This window comes from Molossus molossus, unplaced genomic scaffold (genome assembly GCF_014108415.1).
Source record: "Molossus molossus isolate mMolMol1 unplaced genomic scaffold, mMolMol1.p scaffold_m16_p_4, whole genome shotgun sequence".
Classification (NCBI taxonomy): Eukaryota; Metazoa; Chordata; class Mammalia; order Chiroptera; family Molossidae; genus Molossus; species Molossus molossus.
Window position 1 is genome coordinate 67,836,167 of NW_023425377.1, and position 24,095 is coordinate 67,860,261.

The 24,095-nt window shown below is 47.7% G+C and overlaps 1 protein-coding gene across 1 annotated transcript in view; it reads right to left on the bottom strand.

Moving 5' to 3' along the window:
- Positions 1 to 24,095, bottom strand: part of SIN3B (SIN3 transcription regulator family member B) — a 43,629-nt gene that overhangs the window by 8,241 nt on the left and 11,293 nt on the right. The window contains exons 5-13 of the mRNA XM_036240017.1: positions 20,949 to 21,092; positions 11,600 to 11,722; positions 9,606 to 9,695; positions 9,016 to 9,134; positions 7,199 to 7,406; positions 6,246 to 6,362; positions 4,409 to 4,647; positions 3,281 to 3,464; positions 327 to 966 (exon numbers count right to left, since the gene is read on the bottom strand). Coding sequence (XP_036095910.1) covers positions 327 to 966; positions 3,281 to 3,464; positions 4,409 to 4,647; positions 6,246 to 6,362; positions 7,199 to 7,406; positions 9,016 to 9,134; positions 9,606 to 9,695; positions 11,600 to 11,722; positions 20,949 to 21,092 — 1,864 coding nt within the window. The remainder of the gene's footprint in view (positions 1 to 326; positions 967 to 3,280; positions 3,465 to 4,408; positions 4,648 to 6,245; positions 6,363 to 7,198; positions 7,407 to 9,015; positions 9,135 to 9,605; positions 9,696 to 11,599; positions 11,723 to 20,948; positions 21,093 to 24,095) is intronic.

Here is a 24,095-nt window from a genome sequence, read left to right on the forward strand (position 1 = left end):
AGAAAGCACCAGAGCTTTGCGCCTGGGGAGGCCAAGCAAGAAGCGGTATGGCTTTGGCCTGGCAATGCCAGTTTCCCGGCCCAACTACTACAGCCAGAAGTGGGGCTACTGCTCGGGGAGACTGGGGAAGGTTGTTCAAGACTCCACTATTTTTGTGACTCCTCATTTGCAATTTCTCATCTGAGCAAATGTAATTATTTCAAAATAAAAAGTCAGAAAAAAACTCAAGGGGACATTTCTGATCATAATGTCCCTGTTTGGGCCACTGCCCAGCTCCCAGCACCCGCACATCATCTGTGGGCTCTGACAGTGTCTGGGGAACTCACTAGGCTGCTTCAGCCGCAGCTCCATGGCGGGGTCATTGCCCTTTTCCCGACGGCCCTCGCAGAGCAGCTTCTCCCTCTCCTTCTCGGTCCGATACTCCAGGAGCTGCTTCTGAGCCTGGCGGTAGATCTTCAGGAGCCGGGAGCACAGGGTCTGGTGGAGACGCAGGAAAAAGTACCAGTTGTTGTTGGCAAAGAAGAGGCTGTAGACATCATCCATGGGCTTGTGTGGTGGTGGGGGTGGCGGTGGCGGTGGCAGCAGTGGTGATGGCAGCTGTTGCTCAGGAGCGGAACCCTCGCCGGAGGCCCCCTTCTCTACTGGGGGGCTGCTCTGTGGCCCAGGTGCTGGCTTCTTCCGGTCACCAGGGTCCACACTCTGCCCCTGGGGGCTCCCCCGGCTCTCATCAGCAGAGTCCTCAGATGCCCCTAGGTCCAATTGCTGGGAGAAGAAGAGACTGGGCACAAACTGGTGCACCAGCTGGTGGATGGTGCCCTGGTCCTCCTTCTGGATGGCTGGCTGCCGTTTCACGTAGTAGCTGATGAGTGCGGCCGCATCTTCCAGGATCTGCTTGTCCTCATACACGAAGATAAGGTGTGGCTCACTGGTGGGGGCGCTGCGGCCCTCTGAGTGCTGCTCCTGGTGCTGGGGACAGGGTAAATGTCAGGCAGGATGCAACTGCTAGGAGAACCCAAGACATGGACCCAGGGCCAAGAGGCTTTAATGGTGTCACACTGCCCAGTGACAGGACCAGAACAGGGACAACCTCCCTCCTACCACCAATGCCTGCAGTAGTGCCTAGAGGCCAGGGGACATGAGGAAGCAGTGCCTAGGTCATCAAATTCCAGCTGCCCTGAGCTGCCCAGTCCAAACTCTCCATGGGGATGTGGAAGGCTCAGGGTGGATCCTGGACCTTTCTGCCCACCATCATTCATTCATGAATGCTCAGCTAGACTCTGAAGACCTGGGACTGCTTACATGTTAACCCTCTCCTTCCTCAGCCCTTTACACCCGTTTCTGTTCCCCTCCCAACCACCACCAGCCCTTTCAGTCCTCCTACCACCTTGCACAGGATTCCCATTGGCCTGATCCCATTCACCTGCTCACTCCAACCATTCTCCTCACCGAGTCTAGAGCAATTTGACTGACAGGAGCACAGCCAACTCTATCACCCCCACCAGGCCCTCCCACACTGCTCAGCAGAGGACTCCAGCCCCTGGCATGCTACGCTGCAGCCTCCCCAGCCTCACAGCCCACTGCTCCTCCTCTGACGCTTTAGGGGCACTGAGCTCTGTCCTGCTGTGTGCAGGATCTTTGCACGAGTCTGTTTACTCTTTCTCCCTGGAGAACCATGTCCCTGGATTCACCCCTCCACTCAGTCTTTAGTTAATCAGCTTTCTTCCAGAAAATCTGAAGACAATGATTATTTCCTCTGGAGCACAGAGGGAGACACCCAGCCTCTCGAGAAAAGTATGTGTGGATGCCATCCCTGTAGGTAGGACCTCCTGAGGGCAGGGCAGGGGTAAGGGAATACTGTTCCTCAAATAGAACTAGTGACTGGAAGGAAATAGGGTTGGAGCCTCCCACTCTGCCCTGCCACTCATCAGCCAAACACTCCTTTCCACTCTGCTTCCAGGAGAAGAGTCGAGCCCTGGACAGTTTGGCTCAGCAGTTAGAGCGTCGGCCTGTGGTCCAGAGAGACCCGGGTTCGGTTCCTGCTAAGGGCACATACCTTGGTTGCAGTCTGTCCCCAGCCCTGGATGGGTTGTGCGGGTGGCAGCCACTCGATGTGTCCCTTTCACATCAATATTTCTCTCACACTCTCTCTTCCTCTCTCTCCCTCCCACTCTATCTGAACAAAAAATGGAAAATTGTCCTCGGGTGAGGATTAAAAAAAAAGAGAGAGAAGAGTCGAGGACTCAGTGGTCAGTGGTGGGTCTGTTGGGCTATATCATCACCCCCAATTTGACAATGTCCCAGATTTATGGGGTGGGGGGGAGGTTCCAGGCTTCGAGCCCCACCTGAAGACTCAAGTGAGGAGGTTAGACAGGCTGAAAGGTAGGGCTGGGGGCCAAGGGGTGAGCCCTGTAGTGGTTAGGGTACCCCAGGGAGAGGGAGGCTGAAGGGAAAGGTGTCAGGGCCGCAGCCCTAAGTGCTCTCCACAGTTATGCAAAAGAGTATGCACTCTGGGCAAAACACCTCGCAGTGGCCTGGCTTCTCTGCCTCCAATCTCTGTACTGTAAGAGGAGGTATGACCTTGCTGCTTACGTGAAGAATAAAAGTGACCCTGCCCAGGCAAGTGCTCAGTCATGGATGTTGCTCTGTCTCCTGGTCACAGCCTGGGGCAGCGCCCCTCCTTGGTGCTCTGCCACTCCAGTGGCTTCCATCTTGCTGCCAGGCCTTCTCCTGCATGCATTTTTCAAAGGTCCAGATTCTCAGAGTCTGAGAGCCCAGCCCTTCCTCAGTTATGTGGTTCAGGGCCCATGAGCCTAAATGTTCCAAGACTGGCATGAGGGCACGGTGCAGCTGCTGGAGGTGAAACCCTAGGGTCCAGAGCTCTGGTCTCCTGTGACTGGCCTTGGCAAGCTGCCAGCTCTTGTGACTCAGTTTCCTCATTGCTAAAATTTGGGTAATGGTACTGCACAGGATGGTCTGTGAGCAGGGTTATATGGGACGTTCCTTCTTGGGGTTATGATGCTGCCTGGCACACACTGGCAGTGGAGAAAGGAAAGCTGTTAGGCATCTGAAAGAAGGTCCATCGAAGCCCACAGAGGGAGAGGGGGGGAGGGGAAGAGCACCAGCTGACAACAGCAGAGCTGCTGCCGTCCTCACCCGAGCAGCCCTAGTCTGTGTGCTACAGAAACATCCATCCTCACCCCTACACGGCCCTGTGAGGGCAATGCCACCAACCCCATCTAACCACTGGGAAATGGAGACCTAGTGCAGAGGAGGATCTCACCTCATCATAGACACTCTCAATCTCATTGAGCAAGCTCTTGGAGCGAAGGGCCTTGGTGTCATTCTGCTTGAAGTTCACGGCCTGGTGGTCCAGAGACTTGAGGTATGCCTTCTCATACTGCTCCCGCCAAATCTTGTTGAAGCCCTGCTGGGCCTCCCGCCACTCCTCCTCCTTGGCCTTCAGCCTGCAGGGGCCACAGGGGCTCAGCACAGACAGTGTGGGAACAGACTGGGACACCCACCTGAGTCATCCCTGCATTAGGACTAGCCCGTCTTCCACCCACAGACTAGCTATTATAATGCAAACTGTGACAGCCAGCTCCAGGCCTGTGTTGAATAAAGGAGGGAAGGAGGAAGCCACGGTCCTAGAGGACCAATGTGGCCAGTTTTATGGTTTCTCAAACATTGCTGCCATGGAACCAACCTTCTGCCTGTCTTGGCTCCTACCACTGACTATATTGTGTGGCTGTTGGCTCAACTGTGAACCCCACGATGGAAGGGATTGTGGGCCTTGCTCAGCTCTGCAACCCCAGGGCCAAGCACAGCACCCAACTGTGGACAACCACTTAATTAATACCTGTTCACTATCATGGAAAAACTCCTAAAACATAGTACTAAATAAAAGGCAAAGTGTGGCCCTGGCCGGTTTGGCTCAGCGGTTAGAGCATCGGCCTGCGGTCCCGAGACCCGGGTTCGGTTCCCGCTAAGGGCATGTACCTTGGTTGCAGTTTGACCCCGGCCCTTGTTGGTGGTGCGGGTGGCAGCCACTCGATGTGTCCCTTTCACATCGATGCTTCTCTTTCTCTCTCTCTCTCTCTCTCCCTCCCTCCTACTCTACCTGAACAAAAAAATGGAAAAAATGTCCTCGGGTGAGGATAAAAAAAAAAAAAGGCAAAGCATGGTATAGGTTCCACTCTTAATACTTTGATCTAATTTTGGTGGCCAAAGGGCTCGAAAGACTGTTAACTGTGCTCTACTTTTGAGAGGGGAATAGGAAGATGAAGGAAGATTGAAAAACCCAGCAAGCCAGCTTGAAGCCCCAGTGACACCCCCTCCCTGCTCCCCTGCCTTGGGATGACACCTGTGACCAACACTAATGAGCTCCCAGGGGGCCAGAAGCCAAGGAAACCTTTTGAGGACGACAGGGACAGCGGTGACAGGGTTTTTCTTGAGGCTCTCGATGATCTCAGGAGCCTTGTCACCATAGATGCGATGGATGGCACGGCGTTGGATCACTTCTGACGTGCCCCCAAGACAGTCGTCCAGCCGGAACTTATCCTGGTCTTCTGGTGCCATCCGGGAGAGTTTCTTCTGCACGCTTTCCAACACTCGAATCGTGGCCAGGTTGGTCTCCAGGACAACGTCTAACTATGGAGAAGAAGGCAGGAAGGGGTCAATGGGACCCCGGGGAGGGGCCTGGGCTGGCAGAAGGGATGCTTGGACAAAGCTAACAAAGTCCACATCTGAGAGGGTATGACAGGCATTAGTAGGTGGGGCCCCAAGTAAGTGTGCCTGATTACTGGGCTGAGGGTCCAGCCAAGGGGAGCACAAATGCAGGACTCAGTGCTGAAGGACTGAGAGCCATCGGCCGCTCACTGCTGGCTGACCCTCTTCACGGGCATAAAGAGCAGGAATTTTTTTTGCTTGGCAAAAAATGGGGAAGGGCCCTCGATGGTTTGGCTCAGCGGTTAGATCGTTGGCCTGTGGTCCAGAGAGACCTGGGTTCGGTTCCTAAGGGCACGTATCTCGGTTGCAGTCTGTCCCTGGCCCTGGTTGGGTTGTGCGGGTGGCAGCCACTCGATGTGTACCTTTCACGTCAATGTTTCTCTCTCTCTCTTCCTCCCACTCTATCTGAACAAAAAATGGGAAAAAAAATGTCCTCGGGTGAGGATAAAAAAAAAAAAAAAGGAAGGGACCCGTGGTACACTTGGCCCCTGGATGAATCTCAGGGCATGTGCAGAGGAGAGCCAATTCTCAAAGGGTATACACCATGTGATTCCACTTATGTCACAGTGAGAGAGATGAAGGAACAAGTCAGTACTGCCCAGTCAGGGCAAGGAGGGGCAGGGAGGAAGGTGTTCAGATACAAAGGACAGAAAGAGGATCCTAGTGGTAAGGAGCCATTTAGCATCTTGGCTGTGGTGGCAGATACAAGAACCACCCAAGGTGGAAAAACTGCACAGAGATGAATACATGCGCATGCGCAATACAACACATGCATATGCCACATACGCATACACACGCAAACATAGGTGTGCACATGCAAATACAGTCCAACTGGGCAGATGTGCCAATGTCACTGACCCAGCGGTGATACTGTGACAGGGATTTATAAGCTGTTACCACTGAGAGAAGGGAACCTGGATTGCTGTGTTATTTCTTATATTGCATGGGAATCTACAATGATCTCAGCAAAATTATCAAAAAATTAACTTAAGCTAACCTAATTTTTAAAAATATGTACTTATTGATTTTTTAAGAGAGAGAGAAAAGGAGAGAGAGATAGAAATATCAACGTGAGAGAGATACATCTACTGGTTGCCTCTTGCATGCTCCCCACTGGGGATCGAGCCCGCAATTCGGGCATGTGCCCTGACCAGGAATCTAACCAGGACCTCTCAGTCCATGCAATGACACTCAATACATCGAGCCACACCAGCCGGGTGAGGCTAATCTAACTTTAATTAAGGTAATTACATTCAAATACATTGCCTAGCCAGCCCAAAGGAAAGCAAAGCAGAGAAGAGACCCATAAAGAGCTGCCCCTATTGGAAAGTGCTGGCATCTCTGATACTCAAGAGGAGACTAGGGGGTTGAGGGTCAGGATACATCCCAGAACGAAAAGGAAAATGAGCAGGGGAGAGTGAGAGGGCAGTGCCATGGAGGATGGGGGACAGGCACACACTCCAGGTCTCCGCCATCCTGGCCAGGGCCACCAGTGGGCCTTGCAGCACCCGCATACGCACCTCAAAACGCTCGTCCTCACAGCGGTGCAGCTGCTCCTCATAGGGCGTCTTCTTGGAGCTGACGAAGGTAGAGTCCTCGGACCAGGAAGGGAAGGAGACCCAGGTGTCATTCAGCACCTGCACCAAGAGAAAATGCTGTTACCCAGGTGCCAAGCTCTGGTGACCAGAACTGTTTACTGTATTATCCAGTGTAGAATATACAAGAAGTAATATTCCCTTATCATACAAGCAGTAAACTTTAGTGTTAAGAAACATGACTTTGATCAAGTGAACAAATCATACTATTTCAGGTGTCAGCAAACTTTCTCTGTAAAAAGCCAGATATTAAGTATTTCAGGTTTTGCGAGCCATGCAGTCTGTTGGGACTATTCAACTCTGCCTTAGTCTTAGTAAAGCAGCCACAGGTAATATGTAAACCAATGAGCATGGCTGTGTGCTAAAAAATCTTTACTAACAAACACAACCAGTGGACCAGCTCTGGCCTGGGATCTGGTCCACAGGCTGTTCCTTGCTGATCCCTGGACTACATTCTGGAATCCAGCAGGCACTCTTGAATTCTGGATATTCAGTTAACAGCCTGCCCTCTAACCCTGAAAAAGTGTTCAAATGTCAGCCTAAATGGAAATACAGAGGATAGTGAGCCTGGACAGAGCAGGTTCACAGCAGAAATGAATCTAAGTCAAAATAATGGAGGAATGTGCCAAACCCTATGTTGGCGCCATGGGCTCTATGGCTTACCAAAACTGCCAGTAGGGTAAGAAACTGTCACCTCTGCTCAGGTATTTGGCTTTGCCACATCCCAGCACATCCTTTATTCAACATTCAGGGGGTTGACATCCAGTCTTTCATCTGATATACAGGGCAAATGGGTGTTTGTGTGTGTGTGGCGGGGGGGCAGGGGGGGTAGGCAGGCAATGCATCACAGAAGCCAACGTTAAGTCCTGGGGAGCTACCTCTTTGCAGATGGCCGTCCTCCCACTGCACTTGGGCTGCTGGTAAGTTTTGGGGAGCGCCCGGTAGCTGGATCCGATGCGCTTGCAAGATGAGTAGTCGATTTCCCGGCTTATTCCATCCCCAGATCTGTCGCTCATGGGTGGAGCAAATGACAGCTCTTTCACCCCCAGGAAGGACTTGAATTGTGCAAAGAGTTCTGGAAATTTCCTTCAGAAATAAAGACAGATGGTAAGTTGATCCCCCCTAGGGCTTTCTGGGAATGATCTAGAAATTTCAGGATGGCTCCAGATAGATGCCTGTGGTTAAAGGTGGTCAGAATGCAAGGTCAGAAAGGAGAGGCAGAACCTAGCATCAGATGTGCATCAAGTCCCAACTTGGGAGTAAATCTGCCCCTCAAAACTCTGTCACCAGTCAGGCCCCATCAGTTGCAGGATGGCCTTGAAACACATTGGAAAAGACAACCTAGACTGGCAGAAGCTGGATCAGCAATGTTCCTTGACTTCTGGAAGAGGCCAGGGTTGGCCAAACTGCCTACACCTGTCTTTGTAAATAAAGTTTTATGAGCACAGTGATGTCCTTTCCTGACACATTGCTTGTGGCTTCTTTTGTACAATGCCTGAGGTGGGTAGTTCTAGCCCTTGGCCCTTGCCAAGCTCTGCTCCAGAGTCTTCCTCCCCCATGGTGGAGATCCTCACCTGCAATGCTGGGTCCTGGCCAACCCCCTTTCCCAAAGCTCACTGTGCATTAACCATGTGTGTGAGCTTACCTCCTAGAACATCCCCACCTCCCCAGCGGCTGCCCTAGCCTGGGGTCTGCCCACACACTGCAGCCCATACACTGCAGCAGGATGTGCTGGAACATGGTTGCTAACAGGGTTACTCTTTGGGTGGCTGGGATGCTCCAGTCTTGCATTCTTCCTGTAATTTCTGGTTGTTAGAATTTTATTTTATTTAATTAATTAATTTACTTTATCCTCACCTGAGGACATTTTTCCATTTTTTTTGTTCAGACAGAGCGGGAGGGAGAGGGGGAGAGAGAGAGAGAAACATCGACCTGAAAGGGACACATCGAGTGGCTGCCCCCCGCATGATTCAACCAGGGCCGGGACAAACTGCAACCAAGGCACGTGCCCTTAGTGGGAACTGAACCCGTGCCTTTCTGGACCGCAGGCCAACACTCTAACCGCTGAGCAAAACCGGCCAGGGCTGGTTGTTAGAATTTTAAAAGTCTACATTAAGAGAATCTCCAGGGTTTCATGCTGGGTGGAAAAAACTGATCCCAAAAGGTTATCATATGATTCCATTTATATAACACTTTTGTCATGTAAGTGTTAGAGATGGAGAACAGAGATGGCTGCCAGGGGCTTGGGGCAGGGACCAGAGCAGGAAAAGGGAGGGACAAAGGCTTAGGTATCAAAGGTCAGTACAAGGATCCTTGAGTACCTTGATTGTGGTGGGACAAACGCCCCTTCCCAGTGATAGAGCTATAGAGCTGTATGTAAACACACACACACACACACACACACACACACACACACACACACGTAACAAGGAAACCTGCAAAAATGGGTGGGTTGCCTAAGTGTCACCATTCTGGTTGTGGTGCTGAATTCAGATGTTACCACGGGGGGGGGGGGGGGGGCGCGGTCTGTGTTCTTTCTTACTACTGCCGGTGAATTATGACAATCTCCACAATTTCCATAAAGACAGTATCAAAAAAAGCACCTATCATTTTTCAAAAACAATAGCCCAAAGAAGAGTGGACAGAGTTTACAGAAACAGAACTCATATGAAGAGCCTAGGGCAGTGTTGCTCACCCTAAAAACGGGCTGACGAGCTGGAGGAGCTCAGAGCCAGACACGAGCTCCTGGTTGAAGAGTGCGATGCAGCGAAGAAAGTTCTCATAGACCTCCTGGCTCTTCAGGACCCTGCGCACCTGCAGGGAGAGCAAGTCAGGAGGCTTTGTAGGTTGGGCCCAAGCCTGGCTCCTGTGCCTATTTGGTTTAGACATCAGTAGATACATAGTCACCAACACGGGCTTGCTCTAAAGTGACTGGCTGTGGTCTGCAGGGCAATGCTCTCCTTGTAGTAATTTCCAGTTCAGACAGCATGGGCTGTCTTGCTGGCTCAGCCCACTAATCCTGGGTGGGAGTACCAGAATGATCCCTACTTTAGAAAAATCACACAGCTGGGGAGTGGCAGACGTGTGTCCTCAAATCTGGCTCGGACCCTGAGCTCTGCCTCCTCCTGCCCACTACCTGCCATCTGTTTAATGATGGTCCACACTCCCTTCCACTGTGAAAGCTGGTGCCAGCCCCTCCTCCCAGACCCACTTAAGAGCTCCCCTCTCCCTACATGCTCCCTTCCCAGGAGCTCCTGCCCTGCACATCTGAGCCCCACCAGTCACCTTGTCAAAGAATGAGAACTCTTGCAGAGTCCCATACTTCCCCACGGCAGCGATAGACAGGTCTTTGGTACCACGCAGTTTCATTTTTTTCTGTGGAGAGAAATTCGTGCTGTAAGTGCTCTGTGCATCCCATGGGCAGCCCCTCTGTCTATTTATGTCAGAGTCAACATGGCCAGCACTGAGTTCTGACAGAATCTGTCATTGGGTGCTGGATAAGGTCTGCCTAGGATCCCTGTGGATGAACATCTCAGAACCACCCAACTCCACGACCTAGTGAAGGGTGAAGGTCACACTACTGCCCCGCCCATAATGTGGGAGCTAAATCTAGACAGTTTAGGGCTTTTGATAACAGGTGGGAGAATCATAAAGTTGGAATAGCAAGAGAGCTGTGCCCCTAGATACAATATCAGAAACCTCTTCCCTGCCTGAGTTGTGACTGTGATGGGAGGGGGACAGGAAAGGGACAGGAAGAGGACAGCATTGGTGGGATCCTGAAGAAGCCCAGGTTTTAAATCTCTGTAAAGATTTTTGTTGCTAAAATGGACTAGGACTTGAACTTGGTTGTACTCCTAATGATACCATTGTAATTAACCCAGTTATTCATAACTGGAAAGGAGCAAAGGGAAGGCCAAATATTACGGGAATGCCATTTGTGCAACTTTGCTGGGAAGCTATAGTTTAACAGGAAGCCATCAGTTTATTCCCTGCAGGGGAAGGGACTGGACAGGGAGAGAACAGACGCATGCCTAATAAAGTTCTGGGTGACATAGGGAAGATACTTATCATTCACACCTGGGAGCGGGTCATTGGGACGCATGCCCAATAAAGTTCTGGGTGACATAGGGAAGATACCTATCATTCACACCTGGGAGCGGGTCATTGGCCAGAGTAGGCATGGCCACTGCAAACGCAGGAATATTTGAGATATTTAATCCGCTAAATAAAAGAGTTCACTCTCTTGCTCTCATGTTTTCGGGTCGGTTAGGACTCTTGTTGCAGGACACACTCTCTCGGCTCCCTGGCATTCACTCACATGGCTCATGGCCACGTGGACCCCACACAATGAACTAATGGACTGCAATTAGCCTGATCTGTGCCGGACCCAATTCCTACATGGAATGAAATCTCTGGATACTGGCTTTGCTCCTAGCTTTGTTGAGTCCCTAGCTGCACATCTTCCAGGATTGGATTAAGGGAAATGAGACTCTGAAAACCCAGAGATGTAATTCTACACAAATAAAAAATCACTCAACCTCCTGTACAAGTCTCAGAAAATTATTTTTCTTGAGATAATGTATGAACCCACTCCCACTAGCAACAAAGAAAGACCATCCACACTCTTCTCCTATAACACAGAGGCTACAAAACCATCTCCCAAGTGCCTGAAGAATGATGGCGATGTATTAAGAGGACACAGAAGCCAACCCAAAAGGGTCCCACTGGCCAACTTTGGGACAATTTGGGCATCAAGATAAACTAATAGTTACTGATTATAACTCCGAGTCCATATTGACATAGATAACTAAATAAATACGGATAAAGAGAACGCCCTTCTTAAGTCACCTAGTATATGAACAAAGAATGATGGAATGAGAAAAATCACTATCACGGGTGATGAGTGCAACAGGAGGTAGATCTCAGCCCCTCTCAGCCCTCAGCAGGGCAATGCCATGCACCGTACACAGGGCCCATGAAAGAGTCGTGATGGTGAAAAGGTGCAGATGGAGCATTACATGTGTCTCTCGAGGAGGAGGTAACACTCCTCACCACAACCTTGTGAGCCAGGGGAACAGATGAACAGCACCCTTAGAGGTGAGCTGACTTCCCAAGGTCCCACAGCCAGTGCATTTCAAGCCAGACCAGAGTCCAGACTCTGCCCCCTGCCCCAGGACTACTGTTTGGGGCCTGCAAATGTTGCTCCCTAGGTCATCTACAGAGAAGGCCAGGCTGCTGGGTATCCACACACGTCCATCTACACACATGTTGATGGTTACCTTGGCAGGTGCTGACACAGGACGGAGGAGTGAGGGCCGGGAGCGCTTTTTGCTGTGTTCCAGGTTCTTCTCGTGCTCACTCTTCTGGACACTGTTCATTTCACAGGGTCCATTTCCTGTGAACTAAAGACACAAACACAGGAGGTGGTTAGCATTGGAGAGATACGACCAGGCCCATCAGTGCTGGTTCTCCTTTTGTCTAAGTGCACGAAACTGCCTTCAGCTTGGCCACCAGCCCGAAAGAGCACTGTCTGCCATGGGCCAGGGGCTCTGTCAACATGTGAGATGACCACAGCTTTTGCGATGCTCACATTTACTGGGTGAAAGAACTGTGTACCCAGATCATGACAGTATAATAAATACCACGAGGCTGGAAGAATGGTCATGAAAGGCCATGATGGAGGATGGGTTATGATAGGCGAAGGAAGCCTCAGGGTGAAACACTGGAATTGGGCTGTGGTGTGTAGGGATTACCTAGTAAACCACTGATAGTAAGGGTCTGGTGTTCAAGTAAACCACAGAAGAGAAAAGCATTTGAGATGAGGGGACTGGCATGCACAAAGCCCCAGCAGCAAGATGAAGCAGTTGACAACTACCAGGTCACTTGGTAGGAGAGGGGCTTCCAGCCAAGTTTGTATTCTTTTCTATGAATGAGCAGTGTCATCACTCAGTGGAGACTCATCGCTGGTACTCTCAGGCTCTACACCAGTCATCTATTAACAGGTTAGGAATGCTTCTCCCAAGTAGGGTACCTATTGAGTGTCAGCAACATTTACAAAAAATGGTTCTGGAAGAATCTAGTCAGAATTTGCATCTATGTGAATGGGTCAGAAAGCTGGAGCAGGTGGAGGAAGGTGGGACAGACTGCAGCTTTCCTGCAGGATGTGGGCAGGGCCAGGGAGGCACCCCGAAATCGCCCCACCATATTGCCAGTTCCCAACCCCACAATGGAACCTGGACATGGAGACATCACATAAAAGTCGTGCTATAGGCCCAAGATGTGGGTTGGGTGAGCAAGTCATATTGCACCCAAACAAAACAGTAGCATCTATCAGGTAAGAGTGAGCTCTGCGTCTGTGTTTCACTGCTAGGGTACAGGTGTACCTGGTACCTTGTTAGGTAAAACAAAACAAAACAAACTAGAAACAGAACAGACAGGATGCCATTTTGTAAAAAAATGGACAAACATCTGTTTACACATGCAGTGGAAATTTCTAAGAGACATGATAGAAGAGACTGTGGGTGCTTAATTCTGAGGACAATGACTGGGAAACTGAGATGAAGGGAAATTTATTTTTCATACTTGATATTCTTTTTTTTTTTCTATCCTCACCCGAGGACATTTTTCCATTTTTTGTTCAGGTAGAGTGGGAGGGAGAGAGAGGAACAGAGAGAGAGAGAGAAACATCGATGTGAAAGGAACACATCGAGTGGCTGCCACCCGCAAAACCGACCAGGGCCGGGGACAAACTGCAACCGAGGTACATGCCCTTAGCGGGAACCGAACCCGGGTCTCTCAGGACCGCAGGCGGACTCTCTAACCGCTGAGCCAAACAGGCCAGGGCCATACTTGATATTCTTATTGATAATTTTTTTCATGAACACCTACTACTTTATAATAATTATAACAAGAATAATAAATTCCTATCATTAACTACAGGCCAAACTTTTCCCTTAGGGTATAAACTTCTTTGGAGAATAGTTACCTAAAAATGCAGTTACTCCAAGAACTTTAAGTGGAAAATTCTTTCTCATCTTTTTATAGATGCCAGAATAGGTGCAAACACCAATTTGTAAAGGAGGAGCTGCATGACATTACGACATGCACAGAGTGGGATGAGGTTGGGGCTAAGGGGAAACCCACTGCTCACCCAGCCAAGCCTGCCCAGCTGAAAGGGCAATATCAGTTAACAACATTAGTTAACAGTTCCAATTTGTGAACACTTGAGCTAGATGGACCCCAAGGCCCATTTGCCTGGGGGCTGGCATATTCACCATGCTTGGCCTGTTTCTGTAAATAAAGTTTTATTGGCACAGAGACACACCCACTCGACATATAATCCAAGGTTGCTTTTCTGACAGGATGGCTGAACTGAGTCTTTTCGAGAGAGGTTGCCTGGCTTGCAAATCCCAAGATACTATCTGGTCCTTCACAGGAAAACATCTGCCAACTCTAATCTAGGTCAGTCAAGTTTAATTAGGACAATATCAAATTTCATCTCATTTCTTTTTTTTCTTTTTTTTTTAATCCTCACCCGAGGACATTTTTCCATTTTTTGTGCAGATAGAGCGGGAGGGAGAGAGAGGAAGAGAGAGAGAGAGAAACATCGACGTGAAGGGACACATCGAGTGGCTGCCACCCGCACGACCAACCAGGGCCGGGGACAAACTGCAACCGAAGTACGTGCCCTTAGCGGGAACCGAACCCGGGTCTCTCCGACCGCAGGCCGACGCTCTAACCGCTGAGCCAAACTGGCCAGGGCTCATCTCATTTCTTTTTTCTGAAGTTTTAATAGAATCCAAAAATTAATATAAAGGATCATAATATAAAGATCACTTTATATAACAAATTATATATGGTGTTTTTAATAATTTAAAAACTGATTCAATCTTTCTAAATATATAAGGCAGCTCTAATCATCCAATATACACTAAAAAACTTTGCTGAATTAATAACAAATGCCATTTAAAGAAACTTTGTGGGCAGGCAGTTTTCTGAGGTAAATGCTTATTTTTTTATGGCAGGCTTTTTAGCTTATGTCCCATTTTGTAATTCCCAGTCATGCCCATCAGGGGGCACTGCAACCACAGCCATCAGAGATACAAGAGGTTCCACCCACCCAGTGTTGAAGAATCAACACCAAGATGAAATTTCATTAGAACTAAGACCACCCTTACCAAAAAATTGCTAAGAGTTGAAACTAGTGTGGACTGACAGTTTTACCAATTACCTAGTGTTGTGTAAAATCCCACCTTAACCCCAATGGACAGGACTCTCCACTCACTATACCCACCCCCAGGGTGGTTTAGTAGCAAAGCCCCAGGCTCACCCTGGCCAGGCACTTCCCTAAGGAATCTTCCGACTGACCTAGGGGGAGAGGACCCCATCACCACTTCCTAGATGAAGGAGCTAAGGCTTGTGAAAGTGACCTGCCAGGTACCTGCAGCAAGGAAGTGACAAAATGAGACTAGAACTAGATGTGCAATCATGACCTTGTTGCTCCAGGTGCTGCATCCACTATCTGGTCAAAGTAGGGCTGTTCTCTCAAGCCTACCTGAGGTGCAAAGAAAGGACATATAACTAGCCCTTTCACCTCTGCCAGAGTAGCAAAAGTTGGCTGGGGACTCGGCCAGGCCTTTTTTCCCATGAAGGTGAACTGCTCCTGAACCACTCGATGCTGATGGTTGGCTCTGGAAAAGCCAGCCAGGGACATCACTGTGTATCCATCTCCCTGCAAAGACGGAGTTCAAGGAAAGAGCTGCCAAGGCCGAGGTCAGAACTGAGATGCGAGACCCAGATCCAAGAGGATGAGACCTAAGGACAATCTATCAAGCATATAAGGGGGCAAGACAAGGCTTTACAGAGTGTGACAGGATGCAGCTGGAGCTACCAGGGATGCAGAAGGAGGCGGAGAGACATTTGCCGAGTAGAGGAGGAAGATGAAACACTGAGCACGTGCCCTGCAGAAGGCACTTGAAGAGCAACAGTTTGCCGAGTCCCCATCTGAGCAGGAGGGCAGTTAATCTGTGCAAGAGAAGGAAATGAGGCCCAGGAGGTGATGCAGCTGGCTCAAGCCCACCTACAGCACCCAAGGAGGCTGAGTGAGTGCCACAGCCCAGGCTGTGTGTTCACAGGGCTCTGCCTAGCCCCTCAACCCCAGAGGATGCCCGGGGCTCCAGGCAGGTTGAAAGGATGAGTTCCAGCTCCAGCACTTAATGTCAGCCCCACTGGAGTCAGGAAGTGTTTCCTGGTGGCATCCCTGTTTAGGGATAGCACTAAGTGTCCTGGAGACAATGACACGAGTTGGGGGTGGGGAGTGCAGGACAAGCCCAAGCCCATGTACTAGAAGTCTGCCTGACTGGACAAAGAGTCTTCCAAACACAGACTCCTATTCTCCTCCCTTTGAGACCACCTCCACAGCATCAGCATCTTCATTCAGAAGGAGAAACCAGGAGAGGTGGTGATGACACGTGAAGTGGGACGGGCTGGGGGGGGGGGGCACTTTTCTTGCACACTCCAAGTCATCATCAAGGGCAGAGAGGAAGAACAAAAAGAGGAAATGGGAGTTAACAAACTGGGCAGAGAAGAGAGCTTCCTCAATCCAATAAAGGGCATTTATGAAAAATCCACAGCTCATGGCACACTCAGTGGTGAAAGACTTAAACCTTTTCCACTAAGATCAGAACAAGACAAGGATGCCTGCTCCCACCAGAGAACTGGAGGTTCTACCAGGGCAATTAGGACAAAAAAAAAAAAGAAAGGACATAAAAATTGGAAAGGAAGACGGGAAACTATATTTGCAGATGACATAATCTGATATACAGAAAATCCTAGCAAAAGCACAAAAACAAAGCTAATAAATAAATTCAGCAAAATTGCAGATTACAAAATCAACACACAGCAGTGGCATTTCTATATGCTAGCAATGAATGATCAAAAATGCAATTAAGAAAACAATTTCATTTTCAATAGCATCAAAAAAATTAATACTTAGGAATAAATTTAACCAGGGCAGTGTATGTACACTGAAAACTATAAAACATTGCTGAAAGAAATTTAAGAAGATTTAAATAGAAAGATGGTCCAAGTGCATGGATTAGAAGGCTTAATATTGTTACAATGGCAATACCTCAGCAGCAGTTGAAAGATTCAATGTAATCCCTATCAAGATCCCAAAGGCAACTTCTGGTCAAGATGGTGGCGTAGGTAAACATGGTATTGCGTCCTCCCACAACCACATCAAAGTTACAACTAAACTACAGAACAACCATCATTCAAAGCTGCCTGACATCAAGCTGAATGGAAGTCCTACAACTATGGAACTAAAGAAGAAGCTGCATGGAGACTGGTAGGACAGGTGGAGGCAAACGGGCTGGTCCCACACCCACGTGTGGCAGATAAAAATTAGGATACCTCAGCTGGGAAGGTCCTCCCTGAGGACTGAGGGATCCCTGTCCCACACCAGGCGCCCTGCTCAGGGTTCCAGTGCCAGGAAGAGAATCCCCATAACTTCTGGCTGAAAAAACCAGCGGGAACTGAGGCTCAGGGAGGCGGAGGCAGCTGGAGCCCAGGCAGCTCCTCTTAAAGGGCCCGCACATGGACTTATTGGACTTGTTCCCTCTAGGCTCAGAGGGGAAGCAGTTTGAGGGGCGCCAGAGACATACAGGGAAGAACTGAGCTGTTTGGCATTGGAGCGAGGGATGGAGAGGGGGCTTTCTCCGGGACACATGTGCTGTCAGAGGCCTTTGTTCCTTTGGTGAGCCCTTTCCTTTGGTGAGCCCTTCCCTGCGGCGGCAGACAGTCTCCATATCTGGGACTCCAGCAACCTGGCTCACACTGTTTGCTCCCCCCTCCATGATTCCCTGAGGCCCCGCCCCACCCAACTTTCAGGCCCACCCAAGTTGTTGCCAGTTGCTTTATCATAGGATTGGCCTGTCTTGGATCCTGCTTCAGGTTTTCCTAAATTCTTTCCAACAAGCGGCATCTGGTCTCAGCTAGCCCCATACCTCTTGTAAAGTAATACGTAGAAACAAACACAGGGAGGCAGCCAAAATGAGGAGACAAAGAAACAGGTCCCAAGTGAAAGAACAGAACAAAACTCCAGGAAAAGAACTGAGTGAAATGGAGATAAGCAACCTAATAGATGCTAAGTTCAAAACACTGCTTATAAGGAAGCTCAATGAACTTAATAAGAACCTCAGCGAACTTAGTGAGGGCCTCAAGAGCATAAAAAAGGACCAGTCAGAAATGAAGGAGGCACCAACTGAAATAAAGAATAATTTACACAAATTCAATAGTAGAGTAGGTAAAGCCAAGAAGCAAATCATTGACTTGGAATATAAGGAAGCAAAAAACACCCAATCAGAACAGCAAAAAGAAAAAAGAATCCAAAAAAATGAGGATAGTGTAAGGAGCCTCTGGGACAACTTCAAGCATGCCAACATTCGCATCTTGGGGGTGCCAGGAGAAGAGAGAGAACAAGAATTAGAAAACCTATTTGAAACAATAATGGCAGAAAACTTCCCTAACTTGGTGAAGGAAACAGACATACAAGTCCAGGAAGCACAGAGAGTCCCAAATAAGATGAATAAGAGGCCCACACCAAGACACATCATCATCAAAATGCAAAAGGTTCAAGACAGAGAGAGAATCTTAAAAGCAGCAAGAGAAAAGCAGTTAGTTACCTACAAGGGAGTTCCCATTAGACTGTCAGCTGATTTCTCAAAAGAACCTTTGCAGGCCAGAAGGGAGTGGCAAGAAATATTCAGAGTGATAAAAAGCAAGAACCTACAACCAAGATTACTCTATCCTGCAAAGCTGTCATTTAGAATCAATGGCCATATAAAGTTTCCCAGACAAGGAAAAGCTAAAGGAGTTCATCACCACCAAACCATTATTATATGAAATATTGAAGGGTCTTCTTGAAGAAAAAGATAAAAAAATATAAACAAACAAAATGGCAATGAACACATATCTATTGACAATTGAATCTACAAACAAAATGAACAAGCAGAACAGAAACATTCTCATAGATACAGAGAACATTTTGTTGGTTGCCAGACGGGAGGGGGTTGGGGGAATGAGTGAAAGAGGTGAAGAGATTAAGAAGTACAAATTGGTTGCTAGACTGACAAACCTCAAAGGGAAGGGAGGTTGGGGGATGGGAAGAAATAAACCAAAGAACTTATATGCATATATGCATAACAAATAGACACAGACAACAGTGTAGGGAAAGGCAGGAGGGGGGCAGAAGGGGGACAGGAGAGGGGAGGAGGGTGTCAATGGGGGAAAATGAGCAACATCTGTAATACATTCAACATTAAAGATAAGTTTAAAAAAAAAAGATCCCAATGGCTTTTTTCACAGAAATGGAAATACTGACCTTCAAATTTATACGAAATCGCATGGGATCCTGAACAACAAAAACATTCTTAGAAAAGAACAAAGTTGGAGGAGTCACACTTCCGGCTTTGACTTACTACAAAGATACAGTAAACAGGACAGTGTGGTGCTGGCATAAGGGCAGACATTGAGATTAATGGATTAGAATGGAAAGTTCAGAAATAAACTCATATCATGATGACCTACTGGTTTTCAACAAGGATGCCAAGATCATTCAATGGTAACAGAACAGTTTCTTCAACAAATAGTGCTTGGATGACTGGATCTCCACATGCAAAGGAATGAAGTTGGACCCTTACCTCATACTACATATAAATACTAACTCAAAAGGGATCGACCACCTAAATATAAGAGCTAATACTATAAAACTATTAGAAGAAAACACAAGAACACAGGGAGAAACCTTCCTGACTTCAGAAGATTTGGCAGTGGATTCTTAGATTTGACACTAAAAGCATGAGCCAACAAAAGAAAAAATAAGTAACTGGACTTGATCAAAATTTAAACTTATATGCAAAGGACACTAACAATAAAATAAAAAGACAACCTGCAGAACGAAAGAAAATATCTGATAAGGATCTAGTGTTCAGAATATATAAAGAACCCTTGCAACTCAACAACAAAGAGACAAACTAAAATATGGGCAAAGGACTTGAATACATATTTCTCCAAAGAAGATACACAAATGGTCAATAAGTACATGAAAACATGTTCAAAATTATTAGCCATCAGGGAAATACAAATCAAAACCACAAGGAGATACTACTTCACATCAACCATGAAGGCCATAAATTTTTTTAAAAAAGGAAAATACCAAGTGTTGGTGATAGGGAGAAATTGCTAGTGAGAACATAAAATGGTGCAGCTGCTTACAGAAAACAGTTTGGCAGTTCCTCAAAAACTTAAACACAGAGTTGCAATATGACTCAGCAATTCTACTCCTAGGAATAGGCCCCAAGGAATTGAAAACAGGCACTCAAACAAATCCTTGTATACACATGTCCACACTAGCACTACTCAAAATCGTTAAAAAGTGGAAATGGCCCTGGCCGGTTTTGCTCAGTGGTTAGAGCATCGGCCAATGGACCAGAGTCTAGGGTTTGATTCTGGTCAAGGGCTTTACCTCTGTTGCAGTTCAGTCCCAGCCCTGGTTGGGGTTGTTTGGGAGGCAACCAAGTGATGTCTCTCTCTCACATCGATGTTTCTCTCTCTCTTTCTCTCTTCCTCCCTCCTTCTCTCCCTCCCTCCCTCCCACTCTAACTGAAGATAAATGGAAAAATATCCTCAGGTGAGGGTTAAAAAAAAAGTGGAAATGACTCAGGTGTCCACTAACACATAAATAGAATACAGTCCATCCACACATGAACTATTACTCAGCCATAAAAAGGAATAATGCACTGACACATGCTATAATGTGGATGAACCTTGAAAACATGCTGAGGGAGAAAAGCCAGACACAAAGACCACATGCTGTATAATTCCATTTATATGAAATGTTCAGAACAGGCAAATCCATAGACAGAAAGTCGATTGGTGGTTGTCAGGAGCTGGGGGAGGGGAATGAGGAATAACTGCTAAGGGGGACAGGGTCTCCTTTTGGGGTGATGGAAATGTTCCAGAACTAGATAAGAGGTAATGATTGCACAACATGTGAATGCATTAAATGCCACTAAATTGTACACTTTAAAATGGTGAATTTTACTCCAACTAAATTTTTAAAAAGCACCTTATGTTCCTGGAAAAGAAAAGGAAAAGAGGGACTGGAAAGGGCAGCCTAGCAAACCTCAGGCCACAAAAGGGGGAGAAAAATTGATAGTGCAGTCTGCACCCTCACAGTCCCTGTTCTAGGTCCCTCCTCTGCTCTCTGGCCCCCGATCACTGCCAAGCCTCAGCCTACCCCACCCATCCCTCCAGAGGTGGAGGTGGTGGGCCCACCTCTCCTGCACCTGCCCACAGGGCCGTGGTACAAGGCAGGTGGCTCTGCAGTCCTGGGCTGCAGGTCAGGAGGAATACAAGGTTCTCTCCCATCTCCACCTACCAAGCCAGCCCTCGCCATCTGGCACTGTCCTCTTCAGAATCTACTTCAGCTTGACACGGAGGTGGAGACTGTGATGGGAGCCTGCACTAGGGCCCCCTGGGTGTTTGTATCCTGTGTGGCTCCTGGGGGAACCCAGTAGTCCTGGCTAAGAAGGTGGCCCCCGGACTGGGTGGGTGCTCCGTACTCACGAGGGACCGCTTGGCTTCGGGCAGGAACTGTCCAAACTCTGAGAGCAGGTCCTCCTGGCCCCGAAAAAGGTTTGCCACCTCGGTGAACACCTCCTCTTCAGACATGCCTCGGAAGGGTCGGCCCTTCGTGCTCAGCTGCTCTTTCTACAGATTGTCAGGAAAGAGAAAATGAGTTGTTAGCCAAGGAACTAGGTACCTAGGCTTTGACATTCAGGCATCCCACTGTGGAGGAGACAGGACAGCACTGGGAGAGAGGGGCCCAGCCTGACACCCTGGGGTGTCCCATGCCGGCTCCCTTGTCTGGAAAGTTCTGTGTGCTTGTGTTTGAATCCTGTTCCACAACATAACATGAACCCTGGCCTTGGAAAGGGCCTGTGCTAGGAGTGGGAGGGAATGTGGACAGGGGCACGGTCATGGAGGGACATGCTCCCAGGCCTCTCAAGGGCAAAGGAGCATCTTTTGCTGGGCAGGGCAGTGTGGAGCTAGTGTTGGGCTTCAAAGGAAAGGGGGTAAAGAGGAATAGAAGACACTTCCCCGCCAACAAAACTATTTACCCAGAGTCACCAACACCTGAGGGTTGAAAAAAGATGGCCTGATCTGGAGTTCAAAGCAACTACATGAAGACTGGAGGGGACCTGGTTTGGGAGGGCAAGAAGCCGTGAGCAGAACTCAAGTTGGACATTAAAAATAAATCCCTGTCAACTTTACCCCTGAGAATGTGCCCAAGCAAGAGGCATCAGGGCCAGGGCCCTCCCAGAGTGCAGGACATTCCCACTCAATATGGCTACTCCACAGCTACAAAGAGGAACGAGCTAACATCTTCCCCCTTCCTGGTCTCAATGGCGCTACCATTTTTAGTAGGTGTTGCTGAGTTTCCCAGTGTTGTGCCCTAATCCTGTTTTCCCATAAGCCCCATGACTGGTGCAAATTTCCAGAGCAAGGTCACTTTTAGAAATGTCACATATCACATCAGGGCAGAACGGCTTGTGCTCATCCAAGTACACATGGGACATATGTACAAAGTTGGATAATGGGGACCAGTCCCCACAGCTGACCCAAGGCAAGCACTGTGTATAAATCAATGACCTTAGTTAAGTGTATCCAACCCAGGGGTCAAAACCACCTGTGTTACAGCCATTTTACATCAGAACCTGAGGTTTAGTGGGGTGAAGGAAAGGGCTCTCAAGGGGCAGGTGGCAGAGCTAAGATCTGAACTGAGGCCCAACAGAGATAGAAACCCTGTAACACATGGCTAAATTTACCCAAAGCTGCTTGCTTTGGGCCTCATGGTGCTTTAAAAAATCTAAGCCAATGTTTTAAGGTCAAGATAAGTCACACAAAAACACAAAGACTTCTAGTCTTGAAGAAAAAAATGGCCTGAGGTCTGGGTCATCAGGAGGCTTGTTTAAAATGCAGATGCTAAGAACAGGTATACAGACCAGTGGAACAGAACAGAGAACCCAGAAATGGACCCAAGACATTATGCTCAATTAATATTTGACAAAGAAGGCAAGAGCATACAATGGAGTAAAGACAGCCTCTTTAACAAATGGTGCTGGAAAAATTGAACAGCTACATGCAAAAAAATGAAACTAGACCATCAACTTACACCATACACAAAAATAAACTCAAAATGGATAAAAGACTTAAATGTGACCCGTGAATCCATAAAAATTCTATAAGAAAATGTAGGCAACAAAATTTCAGACATCATACATAGCAGAATTTTCACTGATATATCACCTAAGGCAACAGAAACAAAGGAAAAAATGAACACATGAGACTACATCAAACTAAAAAGCTTCTGCACAGCAAAAGATAGAACCATCAAAATGGAAAGGCAACCCATTGTATGGGAGAGCATTATTGCCAATGATACATCAGATAAGGGGTTAATTTCCAAAATATATAGCGTGCCCATACAACTAAACAAAAGGAAGACAAAGAACCCAATTAAAAAATGGGCAGAGGAGCTGAATAGACACCTCTCCAAACAGGACATACAAATGGTCAAAAGACATATGAAGAAATGCTCAATATCACTAATCATCAGAGAGATGCAAATTAAAACAACAATGAGGTATCACCTCACACTGTCAGAATGGCCGACATCAACAAATCATCAAACAAGTGTTGGTGAGGGTGTGGAGAAAAGGGGACTCTAGTACACTGCTGGTGGGAATGCAGACTGGTGCAGCCACTGTGGAAAACAATATGGTGTTACCTCAAAAAATTAAAAATTGAACTGCTGTTTGATTGACCCAGTGATCCCACTTCTAGGAATATACCCTAAGAAGCCTGAAACACCAATCAGAAAGAATATATGTACCCCCATGTTCATAGCAGCACTATTTACAATAGCTGCTGGAAACAGCCCAAGTGTCCATCAGTAGACGAATGGATAAAAAAGCTGTGATACATATATACAATGGAGTACTATGCAGCTGTAAGAAAGAAAGATCTCTTGTCCTTTGAGATGACATGGAGGCACCTGGAAAGTATCATCCTAAGCAAAACAAGCCAAGCAGAAAAAGACAAATACCACATGATCTCACTTATTTGTGGAATATAATGAACATAACAATCTGAGGAATAGGGTAGACCTAGAGACATGGAAGTAGGGTACAGACTGACAACCATCAGAAGAGGGGGTGGTGGGGGGAGGGAAGAGATAAACCACAGAACTTATATGCATGTACACATAACCAATGGACATGGACAACAGAGCCAGGGACGGGGTAGGGAAATGGGGAGGAGGATGTCTATGGGGAGAAACATTTGTAACAAAAATAAAATTAAAAATAGTCTGTAGAAAAATAAATAAATAAATAAATAAATAAATAAATAAATAAAATGCTTAGCTACAAAACAAAAAATAAATAAAATGCAAATGCTGGGCCGGATGTGAGGAATGAGTCCCAGGCACCTGCATTTCCAACCAACTCTCAGTGGCTCTGGCTGGAGGACACTGAGCTGTACCCTTCCAGTGGAGTCTTTTCTGAATGAGTCTGTAGGTCATTGATATGACCTTAGATAAATAAGTCTAACTTCTCTGCCTCCCTATTACCATTAATAGAACAGACACCTCCCAGCCTTCTCTCTAATGATCCTTCCAGCCCCTAAACTGTAATGACCCCATGAAATATG